The following is a 22,775-nucleotide window of genomic DNA, read 5'->3' as shown; positions in this document are numbered from 1 at the left end:
AAAATACATAAGGATCAACATTATACTCTTTCCAAGTTGCAATGGAGAACCTTTAATGGTAAAAAGAGCTATACCTGAGGACATCTGAAGTCTGATTTGAGTCAAGTGGGTGGGAGTGTTTACTGTGAAGCAGCTCGTCAGATTGCACTGAAGGCACGTGGAGGTGCAAAGAGGCCTAAAAAAACAGGTAATCAGTCAGCCAAATGAAAAAGTTCTGTTGGTTTTACCTTATTTTCCCAAGTTTTCCCAAGGTCTCGTCCTTGATGAAATACATTTTAGACCTATGTAATGAATGGGCACCACTATAAAGATGCTTGTTCTTCTTGTTTAAGTGCGTAATTTATATTCAATCTTAATTTTCCTCAGTTCTATTGTTTTTGAGACCACATAATAATCCCTTCAAAAGTTATTTAATAGTTATTTTAAAAGTTAAAGTTATCTATTTTCTGGGTGCCTGGGTGGCTCAGCTGGCTAAGTGGCCAACTCTTGATTTCAGCTCAGGTCATGGTGTCACGGTTCACGGGATCGAGCCCCAAGTCGGGCTCTGCACTGATGGTGCAGAGCCTGCTTGGGATTCTTCCTCTCCCTCTCTTGCTGCCCCTCCTCTGATCGCTTCTCTCTCTCCCTTTCTCTCTCTCTCAAAATAAACATTAAAAAAATGAAATAAAAAGTAAAAAAGAAAATAAAGTTATTATCTATTTTCTGCATGTAACATGCCTAGATGTGTCAAGTAAATGTCTAAGGAAGCACTAAACTGATAAACCTGTCTACAGGTTACACAGAACTTAAGACTATGCACATACACCTAGGTCTAGCACTGAAAAAGTCAGCATATGCAAATATACTACATACAAAGCTACAAATTTTAAATAAAGCTACCTATGGTGGAATTGTAAGCACTCTAATACAGTACATAGAATGCCTTCCTTTGCCCATGCAATTTCATAATGGAGGCTTAGTAACAACTGCCACACCCATTTTGGTATGACAAGAGTGGAAGAAAGGAATGTGGTACTCTTCTTCACATTTCAATTAAAGAAAGTGAATCATTTTGTTTATTGAGTCAATATATTAAGTGTGAAAAAACTATGAGAGATGGAGGTACTGACTGCAGAACACTAGCAGACTTCATTCTGTATAAAGTAAAAGGTACCATTTTATATTTAGGTGATCTCTACAACTGCAATAGATGTATAAACTCTTCTAATATATATTCAAGAATATAACCAAAGAAATGTCTTTAACTGCCCATAACTCTTCATTTGTAAGTTATAGACAAGTCTCATATGACAGATCACTACAGATTAAACGAATATAGTCAGTACCAAAATTACCATTTAATTTCTAAGATAAAAAGATTTTTTAAATCATCTAGGGAATAATCTATTATTTTTCTAAGCAAAGAGAAACACATCGGGTGGTTTTATTGCCTATGGTACAGGAAATAAAATGGAATGTATGAAAATAAAAGGTGAACAAAATTATGGTAAATTATGCCTTACCTGGTAATTCAGACCAGAAGTCCTAATCTTGTTACACTGTATCTGAGGGTGAATGCCCACTTTACACTATCCTCTCTGCAAATAAATATTGAGTAGAAAAGAATCTGGATAGTCCCTTGGACTTTTTGTAAAGTGGTGTTTCCTAAAAAAATGTTCCGTGAAACACTAAGGTCATGAATTATTAACTGGTGTTACACAATTGCTTTCTTGTGTATTAAAGTAAATTTGGGAAATAGTAGGTATACAATGTTATTTGCTACTATTTTTCAGAGATTTTAATGTGCACACATGTATTATAACAACAAAAGGGAGCAGAAAGCATGTGTAACATTTCCCAAAGGACCAAAAAACCCTTTGTTTTATAGAAACACCAAGGACTACTATTTTGCAGAAACACACTTGGGAATATGTTCTTGTAATGAGATCTATATAGACCACTGTACATATATTGGAAAGAGAGGAAAATTCATATGATAAAACTTTATTACCTTGGCTGACCTTCCTAAATATATCACCTCATTAATAGTCAATTCAGATCAACAGCTGTTGTATTCTTTATGTGCTACAGAAGTTCATTGCTTAATCTCAAATGTCACGGACTCAATGCTATGTTGGCCAAGGGTATCAAGATTTAATAGCAACAGGCTTAAAAGATACCAAGGCTACTGGTTCAAGTACCCACTAAAAGCATAGCATCCAACTTTTACCCTACAATTAAAAATCAATTGGCAAGAAGTTAGGTTAGTTAGTATGACCTCTGGAATAAAATTGTCAACTTCTGGTGGGCATATATAAGAATAAGTGAATCAGATCTGAATTTCCTATTTTGGAAAAGTAGTAAGCAGAAGCAACAAACTCTGGATAGGGCTTTCAAATCTCATTTTACCATTATATGATGTATCTCAACCTTGTTACAGTACTTGCTAATGAACTTGTTTTGATAAAATAAGTCACTATGGGAGTCTTAGTACTTGAAAATGACTTAATAGTTTTAACACAGCAATTTACACAAAGCTAGAAAAAAAATTTTTAAGGAGGTAGTAAGTGGATCTAAATATCAAATATTCTTACAAAATTACGAATCCTTTAATCCCCCAAATACTGAGGCATAACAGAAGTACAGTATGATGTAATTCAAAGAATAACCATATAATCATGAAAGGATCCAGACTGTAATCCTAGTCTACTAACCAATTTATGACTTTAGACAAATGAGTTTTTCTGAACTTTAATATGCTCACCTAGAAAATGAAAAGTTATTAGATTAAAAGTAATAGAAGTTTTCACCCAGCTCTAAACTTCCATATGTGCAGCTGAAAATAATAAGAGCAAGGGTCCCAGAAATATGACTTAAGATTAATTAAAAGTTCAAACTTAGTATCAATTTAAAACGTGGAGCTGTTTCATAATTAGATAACTTCTTTGTGCTCTTGTCATATATTGCAATGCATTTGACCTTAGACACTTCTGTGTTTCTTAAGACTTAAGCCGTCGATTAGTATTATTTAGGAACTGGCATAAAAATGGAAATACCTTAAGAAAAAGGGGACACTGATATTGTGCTTGAGGACATGCTGACCAGAACCAGTCAGGTAACGGACCCGCTTTGGCAGTTGACACAAAGTAACCAAGGGCCAATGGTTGCTGAAGAATATTAGTTACTTCATCATGAGATTCTGTTGAAAGTAGCCGATCAGTACCCTGACCCTTTAAGAGAGAAAAATTACAAGTGTGTTAGTTCATTTGATATATACTTGGGCACTATATATACACAATGGCAATCAGTCTCATTATCTTATGATGTCAATTTAGAAAAATACTGAAAGATACTGAAAAAAATCAATTGCTATCTACTTAGTAAGAAGATCATAATTAGTAACAGTACTAAAAGAATGAGCTTTATTTCAAGAGTTTTAAGAGGAAATTAATATGCCAACTGCTTATGCTTGTATCCTTTAGATTAGTCCATGTATTTCTAGATATTTACATTAAGGAAATAGATAAAAAGAAGAAAAAGTGGTATGCAGACAAAGGTTCACTGCAACATTACCTATAACAGACCAAAAAAAAAAAAGGGGGGGGGGATGCATGGGTGGTTCAATCAGTTAAGTATCTGACTCGTGTGATTTCAGCTCAGGTTATGATCTCATGGTTCACAGGATCGAGCCCCATGTTGGGCTCTGTGCTAACAGTGCAGAGCCTGCTTGAGATTCTCTCTCCCTCTCTCTCTGTCCCTCCCCTGCTCGCTCGCATGCACACACTTGCTCTCTCTCAAAATAAACTTAAAAATTTTTCATTAAAAAAAAGAAAAAAAAACTTGAATGTCCAACATTTTGGGAATGACATAACAAATTATGGGAAAACAAGGTTAAAAAACTTATTATACTTATTTATACATATTGGAAGCTGTAACATAAATACATGTGAAAGGGAATTTGCTACAAGTACATATGGTTTTCTTAAAGTGACGAGATTACTGGCGCTTTTCCACACACACACACACACACACACACACACACACATTTTAATACTCTGTTTTTTTAGTATTTTTTTTTTTAAATTAATCTCTGCACCCTCCTTGGGGCTGAAACTTACAACCCCAAGATCAAAAGTTGCATGCTCTCCCAACTGAGCCAGTCAGGTGCCCCAATGATCTTACTTCTTTCCAGTTAAAAACAAAAGGAAAGGATACAAGGTAAGATGGGGCAAAGATCCTTCCTTATTTTAAAAAGTCAGGCTCTAAAGAATAAACAAATAGGCAGGTTCTAAACATATGCATACTATTATAATCAAATAAAAACTATATTTAATTTCACTCAAATAAAGATGTTACTCAAATGAAGCCCAATCAGTTTTGAATTCAAATAGAAAAACAAGACAGCTGCTTCCCAACACTAAACACTAAAAATTAGGATGGAGCGAAGAAAATAGTGTTTTTCCTATTCTTATGAGAAAATTAATATTTCTATTATGTTCCTCCTCACAGCCCTGATACAAATGGCGGATCAGAGCATATACTATAATCCTCAAATAATCTGGTCTAGCCATACCTGATTAGAAGCTATGGTGAGTGGTCGAAGGACTAAAGCCAAGAAAACATGAAGTCAGGGACAGCAGAGCCTTAGAGACTCTCTTTATAATATATAATTCAACATTATCAACAATAGCCAAGCTATGGCAAGAGCCCAAATATCCATCGACTGATGAATGAATAAAGAAGATGTGGTACATATACACAATGGAATATTAGTCATCAAAAAGAATGAAATCTTGCCATTTCCAACGATGTGGATGGAGCTAGACTGTATCATGCTAAGCAAAATAAGTCAGAGAAAGAGAAATACCATAGGATTTCACTCATATGTGGAATTTAAGAAACAAAACAGATGACGGGGCGCCTGGGTGGCTCAGTGGGTTAAACATCCAACTTCAGTTCAGGTCATGATCTCACAGTTCATGGGTTCAAGCCCTGTATCGGGCTCTGTGCTGACAGCTCAGAGCCTGGAGCCTGCTTCAGACTCTGTATTTCCCTCTCTCTTCGGCCCCTTCCCTGCTTGCACTCTGTCTCTCTCTCTCAAAAATAAACATTAAAAAAAAAAAAAAAAAAGATGAAAATATGGGAGGGGGGAAAAGAGAGAAAGGGAAACAAACCATAATAGACACTTTTTTTTTTTTTAATAGACTCTTAACAATAGAGAACAAACTGACGGCTGATGGAGGGAGGTGGATGGGGGGATGGGCTGGATGGGTGATGAGTACACTTGATATGAGGAGCACTACGTGTTGTATGTAAGTGATGAACCACTGAATTCTACTCCTGAAACCCATACTGCACTGTATGTTAACTAGAATTTAAATAAGAATTTGAAGAAAAAATATGCGATTCAGGTATTAACATCTGTAAGACAAAAGTGCATGCAGGTACTATAATTCTCACTTCTTGTTAATTTCCAAGGAAAAAAATAGTGTTCTATTTATCAATCCGTTACTAAGTTAATGAATGACATTTAGATTAAGCTTTTATAACAGGGTTACCTTGCCAGCATCACCTCCATGGGGGTAATGAGATCCTGGAGAATGTACAGGAGACCCCGTTGGAGATGCAGGAAGAATATTAATGATATCAGGGTCAAGATCATCTCCTGTGTCTAACAAATCAAAGATACCCATTCCATCCGCTCCATCTATATAGGAGAAAGAAAAATAAATAAATATTCCATTTTTCACATCCCGTGGTCACTTGCAGAAGAGGGTTAAAATAAATTAATGAATTTTAATAAAAATGGGTTAATTAACATCTATTTAATGCCTACTATGTGATAGGTATTGTTCTAGAAGCCATATAAACAACTATACATTATACACAAGCATGTGGTAGTGTGAATAATGCCCTCCCCCAAAGATGTCCACATCCTAATCCCAGGAATGTGTGAATATGTTACCATAAAGAACTTTGCAGATGTGATCAAGCTAAGGATCTTGAGATGGGGAGATTATTCTGGATTATCCAGGTGGGTCCAATGTAATCACAAGGGTCCTAATAAGAGGGAGGCAGTAGGGTTAGAGTCAGTGAAGGACGTATGATGATGCTATGCTGCTGCTGCTGCTGAAGATGGAAGACAAGAGGTGCAGGTGGTCTCTAGATGTCGGCAAAGAAACAGATTCTCTCAGAGCCTCCAGACAGAATCAACCTTGCAGACACCCTGACTTTAGCCCACTTAAGACTGATTTCAGACTTTTGACCTCCAGAACTATAAGAAAATAAATGTGTGTTGTTTAAAGATACTAAGCATGTGTTAATTCGTTACAACAGCAACAGTAAAATAATACAAAACAGCATGCTTGGAATGAAAATATATTTAAAATGGGACTATGCACAATTAATACTCTAGTTCTTTATTAAATAAAATATTCAAGTTATTGTATAACACATTAAAAGAAGAGAATATTAAATAGTCCCTACTTGTGACTTTAGAGATGTGCCGTGTTCTAAGGTAATTCAGGGCAACAATGGAATATCATTTATTTTCTCTTCTACTAAAATGTAATCTATTAAGTTCATCTACAAAAGCTATATCCCTACTATGGCAGTTTATATAAATTACTATATTATTTTGGCAAATCAATTTATAAAGGAATATAAAATGTGCCACAAAGTCTATTGTCTATGTACAGGTAAACAGCACAGGCAAAAACCTATACAAACATTTTATGATCAATGTTGCCTTTTAAAATAAGTAAATATTTTTGAGACAATTCATAGCACTAGTTCCAGTATCAATAAAGTAGAAGAATGGTTGTATTAGTTTCTTAATGCTACTTTAACCAATTACCACAAGCTTTTTTAAATGTTTTATTTATTTTTGAGAGAGTGCAAGTGGGGGAGGGGCAGAGAGAGGGGGGACAGAGGATTTGAAGTGGGCTCTGCGCTGAGAGCTGCAAACCCAATGTGAGGCTTGAACTCACAAACCTCATGATCATGACTGAGCTGAAGTCAGATGCCCAACTGACTGAGCTACCCAGGTGCCCCACCACACACTTAATGACTTAAAAAAACATATCTTAATTCTCTACAGTTCTGGGGGCCAGAAATTCAAAATCAGTTTTACTGGGCTGAAATCAAAGTACTGGTTATTAGGCCAAAATCAAGGTACCAGGAGGTCTATTCTCTTTCTGGAGGCTCTAGGGGAAAGCTTTTCTTGTCTTTTCCAGCATCTAGAACTATATTCCTTGCATTCCTTGGCTCATAGCCCCTTCTTTCATCTTCAAGGTCAGCAGCATAGCATCATTTCTGACTTTGCTTCCCTCTGTTTCCATCACATGGCCTTCTTCTTTTTTGTGTATAATCAAACGTCCCTCTGCCTCCTTCTTGTAAAGATACACGTGATTGCATTTAGGGCCCACCTGCATAACCCAGGATAACCTCTTCATCTCAAGATCTTTAACTTAATCACACATGTAAAGTCTTTTATGGTCATATAAAGTAACATTCACAGGTTTCATAAACATAGGATGCGGATAGGTTTGGGGAGGAACTCTTCAGATGAATTAGCCACAATCATCAAGACTTACTTTATATTTGCAAACCTTTAAAGAACAATTCACCTACCATTGTTGGGATTAAAAGCTAAGTCCAAATTTTCAGTGGTATAAGTAGCTGAAGCTACTTGCACAGAAGCAGAAGTAGGGAAAACAAGTATATGAGTACATGATGTGTCCTGTGGGGTATTTAGCTGAGATGTCTGCATGTTTAGAGTAGTACTTCTTCCAAATACAGAACCAGTTGACACAGAATCTGAAAAGAGAATTTTTTTTCTTTCAATAATAGAAGAATCAATTTTATATGATACTTAGAAGTGCAAGTGCATGAAGAATTAAATCGGATATAAACTAAGGATAGCTAACCTGGCATAATAACAAAAGAGCCTTGGGGTTCCATTGCTACCAAGCAAGCACTGAGAATGCTGGGAGAGTCTGCAGCAGATATACCACACATTCTACACATGTCCTTGAGCCTTTTACTTAGAGACTGCAAGTTTCGACGACTCAGCAAACTGCTCCAATCTGTGGGTATCAACAGTAAAAATATAACATCCAAAGTAACAGCATTGTGAACACTCTGTAGAACCAAAGTTAAAACATAATGGTTTTTAAGTTACTGCATTCCTCAAATAGGAATCATCATCAAACCAAAAATCTTGCTGATGTTACTCAACATCATATTTTAATATAGGTCAACATCAACTGATCTGGTAAATAGGGGATGAGCTGCAATAATGGGCAAAAAGAGGAAAAATGGAAGACAAAAAATAAGGACAGTAGTAATAACACTGCCATTAAGTCAAAACAAAGTAAAATGTCCTTTCAAAATTGGAATTAGGCCATTTGTGAACTAGACATTTGTGATTCCTCTTTGAAAACAAAACAACTAGTTTTATAACCTCTGCATTTTATTCAGTATATTTACACAGATGTAGTCTGAACAGTGTATGAATTAACAATCAAAAGCACAATTTTACCTTTCAATTCTCCATGACCAATCCTTCCTAAGCGGCCAATTACAACTCTCCATGGTAATGAGCTCATCTGTACAAGTCCTAAGCACCACTCCCAAAGTTTCTGTAAACCAAACCTTCTAGCAGATCCTTTTTTCCGACGAGCCCTATTGTACAGAATACAAGAGACAATTAAATATTTCTAAAATTCATATGACATTTTAAAAGAGCTCAAATTTGTGAAAAACTGGTCCCTTAATTTTAATGCTTGACACTTTCTACATAGTCCTAAGCAAGAATATACATAAAATCATAGGTTATGCTAGTTTGTGTTTTTTTTTTTTTTTCAACATTTTTTAATTTTTATTTTTGGGACAGAGAGAGACAGAGCATGAACGGGGGAGGGGCAGAGAGAGAGGGAGACACAGAATCGGAAACAGGCTCCAGGCTCCGAGCCATCAGCCCAGAGCCTGACGCGGGGCTCGAACTCACGGACCGCGAGATCGTGACCTGGCTGAAGTCGGACGCTTAACCGACTGCGCCACCCAGGCGCCCCGTAGTTTGTGTTTTTATAATACACATTAAAATATTTTAATTTTTTTTTTAAAATGTTTATTTCCGAGACAGAGACAGAGCATGAGTGGGGGAGGGGCAGAGAGAGAGGGAGACACAGAATCTGAAGCAGGCTCCAGGCTCTGAGCTGTCAGCACAGAGCCTGATGCAGGGCTCGAACTCACAAACCGTGAGATCATGACCTGAGCCGAAGTTGGTCACTCAACCGACTGAGCCACCCAGACGCCCCAACACATTAAAATATTTAACTTTTAAAATGAAAAATTGTTCACGAACCATCAAAATTCACCAGAAACACTGCTCTACACCAGAGATTGTCAAACTTTTTCTCTAAAGGGCCAATATATTAAGCTTTGCAGGCCAGGCCATCAAGACTCTGTTGCAACAATAACTGCTGTTGCAGCATGAACGCAGTCCTTCAGAATACCTAACCACACAGGTGTGACCAGATTTGGCCCAAAGGCTGTGGTTTGCTAACCCTTGCTTCATACTTTAAGTTGAAGAATATCAAACAAAACACTATGTTTCTCAGACCAAACAACACTGTTGGGTTTTCTGCATATAAGTCCTTTATTAGGCAAGTACGTAACATAAGCACTCTTGGCCGAGCAACGATTGACTAAGCACTTAACACATAACAAGCATTATGTGCAATTTACATGTTATACCTCATTTCAGCCTAACAACCCTATGAGGCAGATAAAATTATTCTCCCAATCTTACAGAGAAGCTGAAGCTTAGCTGGCTAAAGTAGTTTTCTCAAGATCACATAGCCAGTAAGTGGCAGTGTCGGGATTTGAACCCAGATCTCTAAAACTCTGGAGTTGGACCTTTCTACTTCAGTGAAATGGCAATACTATCTTTGTACTGGAAAGGTGATATTATTCTTTCTCTATTCTTTCTCAACCTTCACAGATAAGCATACTATTTCCAAAGCTCACTAACTTAGCATTTAAAAAAAATCAAACTTATGGGGCGCCTGGGTGGCTCAGTTGGTTAAGTGTTTGACTCTGGATTTTAGCTCAGGTCATGATCTCATGGTTCGTGGGTATGAGCCCTGCACTGGGCTCTGCATTGACAGAATGCAGCCTGCTTGGGAATCTCTCTCCCTCTCTCTGCCCCTCCCCGATTTGTGCCCCCTCTCTCACTCCCTTTCTCAAAAATAAGTAAATGAACTTAAAATAAATAAATAAATAATAAAAACTGTGTCAAGGAAATAAGGTATGAAGTACTTCTCTAAGGTTTATTAAAAATAGCCAATAAAACGTTATAATAATATAAAATTAATGTTTCTATATTTCATTTCTTCAGCATCACTATAATCTAATAGTCATTAAATATTTCTGTATATAACCAATTTCTGAACTTAAAGAAACTGAACCTTCATATAATAAAAAAAATAATAAAGGATAGAACCAAACCTCAAAATTTTTTGAAAATTACTTCATGGACTTGCCTTTCAGGTTCTCTTAGTCCATGTTCACTAGCCTTGAAATATATTACTAGAAATGTCTATTAAGTTATAACTTAATATGAGGCTTACCTGTTGTGATCTATTACTTACAACCTTCAGAAATAACTAGCCATGATACCTAATTACTACCAAGAATTATTCTAAAAATAAGGCCACCATTTTCAAAAGACACTCCAATATTTAATTTAAAAGGCAAAATTTTCAGTCAACAATTTTAGTAAATGAAGTTAATGCAGCTAATTAGGACTATATTTTAGATGGCACATGAGAGAAATAAATGTCCTAGGATGCTTTACTAGATTTTTTTTTTTTTTTTTAATTGCAGAGGCTCTCTCATTCCATGCTTCAAAGTTTTTTAGGCTAAAATCATTGTGTCAAGCCTTATTACATAGAATTTAGGTACTTTACTCTCTTCTATGTAACAAAAATCAAAATTATTTTTTTTCCATTTTTTTTAATATTTATTTTTTCAGACAGAGACAGAACATGAGCGGGGGAGGGGCAGAGAGAGAGGGAGACATAGAATCCGAAGCAGGCTCCTGGCTCTAAGCTGTTAGCACAGAGCCTGATGTGGGGCTCGATCTCAAACCACGAACCATGAGATCATGACCTGAGCCAAAGTCTGACACCTCTCAAAATTATTTCTAATACTCCTAAATTATACAATATATTACCTACCAAAAAAAAAAAAAAAGTTATCACCCACAATTCCAAAACTTAATGATATAACCTTCCAATTTTCTATTTTTCTATTCATTAATAATGAAATATAGTGTGTGTGAGAGTATTTTTAAATGGATGATCTAATGATACACTTAAGGAAACAGAAGTACCTATTCGGGACATCGATGTTAATGATACAAGTTTCTAAAAGTTCTCCATATAGATCTGTGCAAGATGCAAGAATCCATCTTTGATCATGTGATAAACAGTAGCCCACGAAAAGAACATTGTATTTCTGTCCAGCTTCTCCAAATGTTTCTCCTAGCTCTGTCTGTTTATCCTTCACTGGAGCCAGAATAAAAGGTGGTGTATAAAGTCGAATACACTCTGGTCTCTGTAAAATAAAAAATTAAGGTACTATTGGTACTATGCAATCCTAAAAATCTTTTACTGAAAATGTGATATCTCTATTCAATTATAAGATAATTGGAAAATGAGAAATAAACAGAGGATTGTACTTAGTTTTGTATAAAATCATAAAATGTATAATCATTCAATAATTTTGGTCACAGAAAACATACTTACATCAGGACTTTTAAGAGCAGTTTCCATGGCTAAACCTGGACCAAAGCCAGTCAATGTCTTCACGTTGGTTGATGTTGGAAGTGGTCTCCGACACTGGGTAAAGGCCGAAAAAGCCAGGGATTTTAAATGCTGGGTATATATTTGTCTATCTTCGTGCTTCACAGGTTGCAACAGGTACTGACAAGGAACAATCTAAGAATTATAAGCAAATATTACAAAGTTAAACTTGTAAAAATAAAAATAAAAAGAACTGTGGGTCTAAATCTCTAAAAACTTTTACCAGAAAATTTAAATAAAACCTAATTAAAACTATAATCTAAAGAATTATATTTTATTACATAGGTTTTTAATAATTTTACTAACAGGTTATATAAAAACTTTAAAATTTCTACACAGCAGTTATATTAATACTGCCATTGATTAGTTCTGTTATAGTCTATAAAGAAATAATTCAAAATATCTGTAAAAAAGTTAATATCATTATTTACTACTTTTACTTCAAATCTGTCTTATTTAGAATTCTAGTTTATATAGGCCCATACTCTAGGGGTGTCTGGGTGGCTCAGTCGGTTAGATGTCCGACTTTGGCTCAGGTCATGATCTCGTGGTTCATGAGTTTGAGCCCCACGTTGGGCTCTGTGCTGACAGCTCTGAACCTGGAGACGGCTTCAGATTCTGTGTCTCCCTCTCTCTCAACGAAATAAACGTAAAAAAAAAAAAAAAAAAAATTATATAGGCCCATGCTCTAGTCTTCTATTTAAGCATATGAATTTAAAAATTAGTTTATAGGGGCGCCTGGATGGCGCAGTCGGTTGAGCGTCCGACTTCAGCCAGGTCACGATCTCGCAGTCCGTGAGTTCGAGCCCCGCGTCAGGCTCTGGGCTGATGGCTCGGAGCCTGGAGCCTGTTTCCGATGCTGTGTCTCCCTCTCTCTCTGCCCCTCCCCCGTTCATGCTCTGTCTCTCTCTGTCCCAAAAATAAATTAAAAACGTTGAAAAAAAAAAATTTAAAAATTAGTTTATAAAAGCAACACAAGAGAAATATTTAATGTACTTAAATGCAATCTTTTTATCCTCTATTAATGTGATATGACTGTAAAATTTATCTTCATAAACTCCCGAAGATTTCTATCATAATATCACTTAAAGTAAAATATAATAGAACCTGGTTTTTAAAAAAAATTAATTTGGATACAGAATAGTATTTTTGAAACTTCTATCTACATCAAATTGTTTTATATAAATTTAATTTGCAACATTTACCATTCTTACCTGTACAGAAACAGTACTCTTAATATGAGGAGGAAGAGTCTGGACCATTTCCAGAAAGCATCGAAGTAGCCCCAAAGTCCATACATTAGAAGAATTAGTGCTCTCATCTTTATTTTCATAGGTAAAAGGATCAATTATATAAACGACAATTGCAGGTGGATAAGTGATTGCATGTGAATCACCATCTGTGGGGATGCCCACTTTATCCCGATCCATCGTGCTAAAATTTAAGGTAGAAATATATAGTTAGGAAAAAAAGTTGTACTGTACCTTTTTTGAGGTAGTATCAAAAGCAGGTTCTTTCCCCTCTCCATGCCCCAAGGAGAAAAGAGTAGTTTATTAGGAAACGTAACAAAGGATTACAGAGAATACATGTTGTGTGATATTCCCATTCTCTTCTGTGTGTTCTAGAAAAGGCTCACCACCCCACAGCTGCCACCTGAGTGTGCACTGGGAAAGTCACAGAAGACTTCAAGTCATCAGTGTTAACTACCTCCTTCCTTCCTTGAATCTCCTAGCAGACATGTATATACCTAAAGTTTTTACATTCTGGAACTGCCCAGTCATCTAGAACTCAACTTCCCGCAAATAAAACATTTTCACAAAACTTTAAAAAATTCATTTGTCTTTGTTATAACCTTTTAAAGCACTTGAGCACTACATTTTCACTCACAAAACTTGCCAAGTTACTTCTTGAACAGCTTTACAACAAGTAGACTTATAATTTCGCTACTCTAAACAATGTTCTTCTTTGGAAAATTAGTCCTATAGATAATTACTCCCATCAAGTTGGTTCAGTTTAACACACTAGTTTCTAAAGAGGCCTGGTACATATAGTTAATAACTACAGGGAATAGAGGATTTAAAAAGTAGATCCAGAAGGTGAAAGTGTTTTAGCCAATATATATTTTTTTAAACATCAGGGTATACCTCAGAACACTTCAGTGACAGAAATATTTGGTCTTACTAAGGAATCCTCTTGATCCCTAAATACTTTATCCTCTCCCTTTTTTCTGGTGGTGTCAGAGAGCCTGTCTAAAAATTAAGGGACATCTCTTTCTTTCCAAAGAGAATAGTAAAACATTGTGCACACAATTTCATGGTATACAAAGACGCTTGCATTAAGAGGTCTTGAATTAAAAAAGGGAAAAGTATTCCTAAAACCACAGAATATCAGAAATGCCAGAGCGCTTAGTGCTTTAGTGAGAAATCTGAAACAAAGGGAAGTTAAATGGGCTGCTGAAAATCACAAAGCACAGCTAGACCAGAAAGGAACCAGGTTTTCAAACTTAGTCAATGTTCTATTACATTTTTAGACTATACTAATCCACTTCACACTTCATAATTTTAATGGTGAACAAGCTTCATTCTTTGATGGTGATACGATTTTTTAAAAACCCCAAATCTATTTAGATATTCAAGATGAATGGATCCATCTAGGTAATTAATGGTTTGTTTTTACTTACATAAATGAGTTTTTTAACTTTGAGCCAAATGCATCTAGGTAGCTGAAAGATTATTACCAAGCTCCGGCTAACCTAATCTATAAATCAAAAGGAAGCTCATTCAAAACCTTCTTCATAAAAGGAATAGAGAGCTGCCATCATCATTGTTGTCACTATAAATAACTCATATGTTTGGAAAACATTGTATAAAGCACTTAATGTACATTATACCCTACTGCTCCCATTCTACATTAAAGAAACATGCTCAGAAATTTAGACAACTTTCCTAAAGTAAGACAGCCAGAAAATGGCAGAGCTAAGATTCAAATCTTGGTTATGACTCTTAATAAGTTCTGAACAGACTAGTTCAATAGGAACTACTATATCATTGGGAGTGATTTGCAAAGGCAAATCTACTTGACAATTATGTCACAGAAGAGATTCAAAACATCACAGGACAGTTGACCTAAATGGTTTTCAAGGCCTTAATTCCCACACTGAGATTTTAGGATGCTATGATAAAGGCTTTATGAAGTCTGCATTATAATTTTTTTTAATATTTCAGAGAGAGAGACAGCATGCATGCAAGCAGGGGAGGGGTAGAAAGAGAGGAAGACAGAAAATCTGAAGCAGGCTCCATGCTGACGGCACAAAACCGGACATGGGGCTCAAACCTACAAACAGTGAGATCATGACCCGAGCTAAAGTTGGACACTCAACTGACTGAGCCACCCAGGCACCCCTGCATCATACTTTTATAAGTAAAATAATCAACGTAACAAAAACTAAAATTTCAAGGATAAGACCAAAAAATTCTGTGTTCATTCACAATGTATTTACATTTCTGTGAAGAATAGTATATTTAAAAAAGGTACCTTTCAGACACATCAGGATGTGGCTGAGTGGGAAGTGAAGATGATTCTCCAGAAATCCCAGCTGTTTGTAGAGCTGATGACTGTTGCCCTCCTAGCTGGCCATTCTGAACTGTACTCGCTTGTGTAGACATGGATCCTGTAGCACTACTGTTCATACTGCCAAAGGGTGGAAATGAGGGTAGTTTATTTGATGGTACTCCACTACTCAAGTTGGAGGATGATGAAGATGAAGTTGAAGTTGTGGTCAAAGTTGAATTAGCTGTGGCAACTGAAGAAGACATGGCAACACCTGAAGTCATTGTCATAGTGCTACTTGCTGCAGATGCTAGGGTGGCAGATGGAGTATTAGCATTTCCAGTATTTGTCATCTGAGGTGGAGTAATCAAAGATTGACTTGTAGGGGCAACTAAATTTGGCTGGGAGAGTAGAGAGCTGTCCAAAGGCTGGGAAGCAAGATAAGGACCTAAAGATAATAAAAACAGGCAGTATATTTAATTCTTTATTTTACTGATTGGTTCTTTTTTTATTCTACTATGTGAATAATTATCTAGTTGATGCTTTTTTAAATCACCCTCCCTTAGTTACTTGCTAGCAGTGTAGCAGATATAAGCTTTTTATTTCCCCCCAGAAACTGAAGAAACAAATTTTAAATGGAATTGAAAAAGCCAGCATTTTCATACAAAATCAAGAAATGGTTCCTATGAAAGTATAACAAAATTATATTTACTAGGCATAATTAATTAGATGAAAATAATATCAAGCAAATTTTCATCAAACCATTCAAAGGGTTCCTAATATTGAGTGAATTGGGAGCTAACTAGATATAAATAAAATAGAAAATGTTATTATGGGATTCATATTATCAGGATGTCTAATGAGGGTCAATATTTTGGTTCTGTGTTTCCTTGGATTAAGTCTAAAGTAAGTCCATTGATATTTAATTCAATGTTAATTCAAGGGTGTTAAAAGCCATCTTAAATAGATGTCATTTTCTTAGTTCAACAAAGAACTGTTTCTTGGTGTTGTAGAGGTAACAACAAGTCATTTTATCTCTAAACCAATAACAAATCTTAATGTTAATAAGCTTAAATAAAAACACAAATTCATCAGATCCAAAAGAAGCAAAGGAAATTGTTTATACCCTCAATTTCTTCTTACCTGATAGAATCCCTATTTTGGGAATCAGCAAACTTTCTCTGTAAAGGGTCAGACAGTAAATATTTTGGGTTTTGTGGGTCTCACAGTCTCTGTCACAACTATTCAGCTCTGATGTTATAGCACAAAAGCAGCCAAACAATATGTAAACAAATGAGCATGGCTGGGTTCCAATAAAATTTTATTTACAAAAACAGCTAATACACTAAAGCTACACTTTGCTACCACTGATCTTATAAAATAAATGCAAATTTAATACCTAAGTCATATCTGCAGACTTGTGCATAAAGCTTGAGTTTAGAAAATGCTTCATTGTTACCATCAGCTGCCTGAGAGAACCATTCTGCTACCAACTTTTCTGATAGTTTCTTTGATGCAGTAGATCCAACTCTCATGATCCCATCTGTCAACAGTCGAGAAATAGGTCTATGCTGACCTAGTCGACAGGACTAGAGATATACATAAAGAAAACAGAATTAGTGAATTTATTATAGTATTTGAGTACATGTTATAAATAAAGCATTTAATTTATTTTTACTTATTTTTAAAAATATCTCTTACATATTTTAAATAATCATTTATTCATTTATTTTTATGTAATCTCTACACCCAGCATGGGGCTCCAACTCATAAGCCCAAGATCAAGAACCACATGCTCTAACAACTGAGCTAGCTAGGAGCCCCAAGCATTTAAGTTATTTAAAGTAAGCTTTATAATTTATAATTAACATTTGGAATAAAAATATCAAGAGCGAAACGGTACATCTTTTTCTCTTTCACATGAGAAATCCAAATTAAACTATCTCCAATGAAATAAAACACCTAGAAAAGAATGGCACAAGAAGCATAGTTTGAAGAATGAAAACTTGCAGAATACAGATATAACTGAGCATAAAAATGCACATATATCCCAGTCAAATCAAAATAAAAACTGTATATACATTATGAATTTGCCAGCTCTCCCTCCAATTCTATGGGCCACTGATGTCTATTACAAGAAGCCCAATATCAAATAAGTTTGTAATACTAAATTAAGAAAATATAGAGAGGATTTCTTTACTCTTAAGACTTTCAAAGGCTTTAATAATCTAATATGAATAGTGAATCTCTAAAAAAGTAATATAAACCATAATGTTTCCCCAGAGCTATTTAATCATGGAACTTTTGTCTGGAGAGACTTTGCAGAACAAGTAACACTCTTTGGGAAATAATTATTTCCCAAACACACTACAGATGACTTGCAATTAAATGGAACATTTATAAGGAACTAAACTAACACAAACTAACAATTCAGATTGTCAAATTAAATTTTAAGGACTGGATTTCCAACATTTGTAGGAAAAGGAAGGTATAATCAAGTAAGGCTTTATGTCCTGTACCACTTAAAATTTGTAATCACTGCACTCATGATGGCTACAACATGAGAATTATAACTTTAAGAAGATCAGTCAAGAATTTCAAAAAAAAATAATGATCATAGAGAAATCTAGCACAGCTTTATTTTATGAAAGTGAGGCCTAGTGTCAGTACCTGAGGTCCTAGAGAATCAGGACTAGAATTTTCATAAATGTAATTTTTTCCTGGCTATTTAATACTACCCTTTGTTTCAGAAAAAAGATGATCATAAAAGGTACATATATGCCCTTGAAGGTTTTTCCCCAATACAGCAATTTCTACTGTGACACATGGCACACATATCCAACAAAGGGTCCCGGTCTAATGCTGTGAAGAATATAACTGGCTAGTATGAGAACTACACAACTAGTCTCACATCATTATTATTCTGTACAATCAACTGAACTGCCCAGTACATTTCATATATAAACATACAAATTATAGTCTTAAAATGCTACCTCTTTTTAAACACCTACCTCATATATTGCAGTGAGGTCTCTAAAAAAGCTTTTGGCTCCATTTAACAAGGCTTCATTTTCTGGACATAGTACAACATAGGCTATATCTCTTTGAGATCCATAGGGTTCCAGCATAAGTCTCTCCCAATAAGGGAGTGCAAATGGAGAAAGCACCAGAAAATCATAATCATAACCCAACAAAAACGTAGGGATTGGCAGTGGTTCTGGGGATTCATCAGTTCCTAAATAAGAAAATCAGATTTTAAGAAAACATTTTACAGCAGTTACAGGTCTTTTTTTTTTTTTTTTTTAATGTTTATTCATTTTTGAGACTGAGAGAGAGAGCACATGAGCATGTGTGCAGGTGTGGGAGGGGAAGAGAGAGATGGGGACAGAGGATCTGAAGTGGGCTCTGTGCTGACAGCAGTGAGCCCAATGTAGGACTTGAACTCACGAACTGTGAGATCATGACCTGAGCTGAAGTCGGATGCTCAAGTAAGACACCCAGGTGCCTCTGTCTTCTTTTTTATTTAAATGTCAAAATTACTGAAGTCATTATTAGAAGTAATTAAAGACAAAAACATGTAAAGCCAATGACTGAGACGCGTCCACAGTTAGGCATTTGCTAAATGGTCTTTATAAAACATATGATTTATACCTCATTTAAATGTAAATTCATTGGAGCACCTGGGTGGCTCAGTTGGTTGAGCTTCTGACTTCAGCTCAGGTCAAGATCTGCTGGTTCACGTTTGAGCCGCACATGGGGATCTCTGCTGTCAGTACAGAGCCCTATTCAGATCCTGTCCTCCCTCCTTCTCTCTGCCCCTCCCCCACTAAAGCCCATACACTCTCTCTCAAAAACAAATAAAGTTAAAAAAAAATAAGTGTAAAAAAATTAATTTAGAATGAAAAAAGAAGTACAAAAGAAAACATGGAAGAGGAGTTTTATTTTTTATAAATTTGGACTGGGGAAAGCCCTTCTAAGCATAACATAAAAACCTGTCCATTTAAAAGTTGATTAATCTGGGGAGCCTCGGTGGCTCAGTTGATTAAACGTCTGACTCTTGATTTCAGCTCAGGTCATAATCTCATTGTCATGGGATGAGCCACACGTCAGGCTCTGTGCTGACAGCACGAAGCCTGCTTGGGATTCATTCCCTCCCTCCCTCCCTCTCTCTCTCTCAAAATAAATAAATAAACATTTTTAAAAAAGAGTTAATTATTATAACTACATAAATTTTAAAATTTGGCACAAAAAGCAGTATACAAAAGCCAAATGATTAAACAATGAATTGGAAAAAAGATGTGCAATACATGACAAAAGGTTCATTTCCTTACCATATAAAGGGGACTTACAAATCCCTAAGAAATGACCAACAACCTAACAGAAAAATGGATAAAGGATATGAACAAAATCCACAGAAACAAATATACATAAAAAGATCTCAATCTCATTAAGAGAAGGCAAATTAAAATGGTGAACAGTTATAACATTTACTATGTGCTAGATACTGTTCAAAGATCTTTATATATGTTAACTCTTTTAATCCACACAAAAACCATGAGGCAGATACTAACATTAACCTCAGTTTTAAAATTTATTTTGAGAGAGAGACAGAGAGAGAGAGAGAGAGAGAGAGAGAGCGTGCATAAACAAAGGAGGAGCAGAGAGAGCGAGAGAGAGCGAGCCAGAGAGAGACAGGGAGAGAATATCCCAAGCAGGCTCCACACTCAGTCCAGAGTCCAATGTGGCACTTGATCCCACCAACCATGAGATCATGACCTGAGCCGAAATCAACAGTTGGGACACTTAACTGAGGCACCCAGGTGCCTCCAAATATATTTTAAAAGCTCCAATTACTCCCACCTTTCAGAGACAATCTTCAATAGATAGTTCAAGTATTTTTTTTTTAAGTTTATTTATTTATTTTGGGAGAGAGACAGAGACCACACAAGTCAGGGAGGAGGAGGGAGGAGGAGGAGGAGGAGGAGGAGGAGGAGGAGGAGGAGGAGGAGGAGGAGGAGAGAGAGAGAGAGAGAGAGAGAGAGAGGCGGGGGGGAGAGGGAGAGAGAGAATGCCAAGCAGGCTTCGAGCTGACAGCATAGAGCCTGACGTGGGGCTCAAACTCACGAAACTGCAAGATCATGACCTGACCCAAAACCAAGAGTAGGACGCTTAACCAACTGAAGCACCCAGGCACCCCAATAGTTTCAAGATTTTGAACGTTCTCTTTCTTTACAGATGACCATAAATCTACTGTGTACCATATACATATACATATACATATATATATATATATATATATATATATGTTTTTTAAAGATTTTTAAGTAATCTCTATACCCAATGTGGGACCTGAACTCACACCCCGAGATCAAGAGCCACATGCTTCACCTATTGAGCCAGCCAGGTGCCTCTAACTGTGTACCACAGTGAGTATTCCTTTGCTACTCCTACAACCAGCAAATTTCTTCTCGTTTCCCCCCTTTTGTGCAAATGAAGAACTTGGGGTCTTTTATCACTACTATTATCCCCTCCATTGGCCCTATTTTTCATTCAATTTTGTAAAATGATAATTTGCAACGAAAGCAATGTTCATTTTAAAAAATTATGGCAGTACGATTCTTTCTTTCAAAAATCTTAGATTTCATAAAATCTCACTGGTCAGTCTAGCCTGTATAAATAGATCTAGGTGAGGCTGTTCTTTCTGAAGAGGGGTTGGAGAACCCAGTAAACTGAATGTTGGAAATGTTCAAACTAACAAAGGTTAGGACTGACCACACTGGCATTAAGCCAAGCAAATGCTACAAAAATATTTTAAAAAGATGAATGTGCTTATTCTAAGTTAGGCACAAAAATGGAGGACTAAAATAAAACCAGTCAATACACATTACTATAAATTACTTACCATAAGAGCCTCGGCCAGCCATTTTATGAAATTGTTGCCAAGTAAGAGGACCTTGAACTCCCCAAGGCCTTACTGTTCTTTTTTTCTGAATAGCATCCTGAAGAACTGGCTGAAGAGATAGGAGCATTCGAAGTATATCCTGTGAGCACTGCATACTCACATCTACAACCATTAAAAAAGAAAAAAATAAGAATTACTATTGCCAACACAAAGAACTTTTTTTTTTTTTTTATGTTTATTTATTTTTGAGAGGAGGGGAGGGGCAGAAAAATAGAGACACACCGAATCCTGAGTAGGTTCCAGGCTCTGAGCTGTCAGCACAGAGCCTGACACAGGGCTGACACAGGGCTCAACCCCACAGGTCGTGAGATCATGACCTGAGCTGAAGTCAGACACTTAGTTAACTGAGCCACCCAGGCACCCCAAGAAATAAAATCTTAAAAAAACAAATACATGAAAGAAAGTTCAACTTTCATCATCAAGATTAAGCATCTGTTTGTGCAGAAAACTGTATTAGTTTTGATCTCAAATGATCTGTAGAAATGGTTCTTCTAGATCCTTACCAATGAACAGACGTAATGAAAGTTATTGTAACTCATCTCCATAAAAAAGTTAATCATTAGCTCACTAACCAATTTATAAATTAATCAAAAAATTTCTTCCTTTTTGCATTTGTTTTGGATGATTTTGGTAGTTTTGGTAGTTTAGGAGAAAGAACTCTACCTCACAGTGAAATGAGTTATAAATTGTGTACCTTAGTTACTACCACTATGGTAAAATGATCTGATAGAGAAGACTAGTTACATTGACTAAAATTTAATTTGGAAAGTAAATCGTAACAATTTTGAAATACAGAACTTATACAGTAACAGATAACTTGCTCACACTATAAAAAGTGTTATAATATCCACAGATATTTTGTAAACCTGGATTACAGATTTATAGATTATCACATTATCATGACCTGCATTTCTGACCCACTATCAGAATGGGTATGAAAGATGTTGCTCTTAAATATCAAAAGACTTTAAAAAAAAAAAAAAATCACTAAATGTTACTGATATACTTAATCTGCTCCCCCAGTAGGTTTAGTTGTAGCATTAAACATGCTTGAGTACTTTTACAGTTAGTCATTTAACTTTAGTTCATTATTATTATTGCCTAATTTATTATATCTGGCTTTCATTCCCTATATCTAAATGGCATATGAATTAGAAGTAATTTAATTTCAAATATACTGCTTAATAACTATTATGCTTAAATAAACTACTGTATACACAATAGAATATATAGTCAGTAAAGTAACAACAGAGCTATCTGAAATGGACTGACTTACACACTGGTAAAGCAAAAGCAAGTTATAAAACTATCTACAGAGGATATTTTACACAAATAGTATAAAATATAAATGTGTATTCACATAAAATGAAATCTAGAAAAAGTTGCTATTGGCTAAGGTGGTTTGTCATAATCAC

The 22,775-nt window shown here is 35.8% G+C and overlaps 1 protein-coding gene across 2 annotated transcripts in view; it reads right to left on the bottom strand.

Annotated features, from left to right (window-relative positions):
- The window catches only part of MED13 (mediator complex subunit 13), a 109,781-nt gene that overhangs the window by 4,303 nt on the left and 82,703 nt on the right, over window positions 1–22,775 (bottom strand). The window contains exons 17-30 of one of the 2 annotated variants that reach the window (XR_009254651.1): window positions 21,301–21,462; window positions 18,410–18,633; window positions 16,798–16,987; window positions 15,384–15,846; window positions 13,064–13,283; window positions 11,793–11,984; window positions 11,378–11,601; window positions 8,522–8,664; window positions 7,908–8,066; window positions 7,612–7,797; window positions 5,538–5,686; window positions 3,036–3,209; window positions 1,503–1,577; window positions 75–175 (exon numbers count right to left, since the gene is read on the bottom strand). Coding sequence is in view for 1 of the 2 variants with exons in the window: in XM_058702529.1 (XP_058558512.1) it covers window positions 75–175; window positions 3,036–3,209; window positions 5,538–5,686; window positions 7,612–7,797; window positions 7,908–8,066; window positions 8,522–8,664; window positions 11,378–11,601; window positions 11,793–11,984; window positions 13,064–13,283; window positions 15,384–15,846; window positions 16,798–16,987; window positions 18,410–18,633; window positions 21,301–21,462 (2,587 nt within the window). In the remaining variant the exon portion in view is untranslated. The remainder of the gene's footprint in view (window positions 1–74; window positions 176–1,502; window positions 1,578–3,035; window positions 3,210–5,537; window positions 5,687–7,611; window positions 7,798–7,907; window positions 8,067–8,521; window positions 8,665–11,377; window positions 11,602–11,792; window positions 11,985–13,063; window positions 13,284–15,383; window positions 15,847–16,797; window positions 16,988–18,409; window positions 18,634–21,300; window positions 21,463–22,775) is intronic. The other variant, XM_058702529.1, reaches the window with a different exon arrangement.

Source organism: Neofelis nebulosa, chromosome 16 (genome assembly GCF_028018385.1).
Source record: "Neofelis nebulosa isolate mNeoNeb1 chromosome 16, mNeoNeb1.pri, whole genome shotgun sequence".
Lineage (NCBI taxonomy): Eukaryota > Metazoa > Chordata > Mammalia > Carnivora > Felidae > Neofelis > Neofelis nebulosa.
Note: the sequence above shows the minus strand (reverse complement) of the source record. Positions and strands in the feature narration are given on the sequence as shown.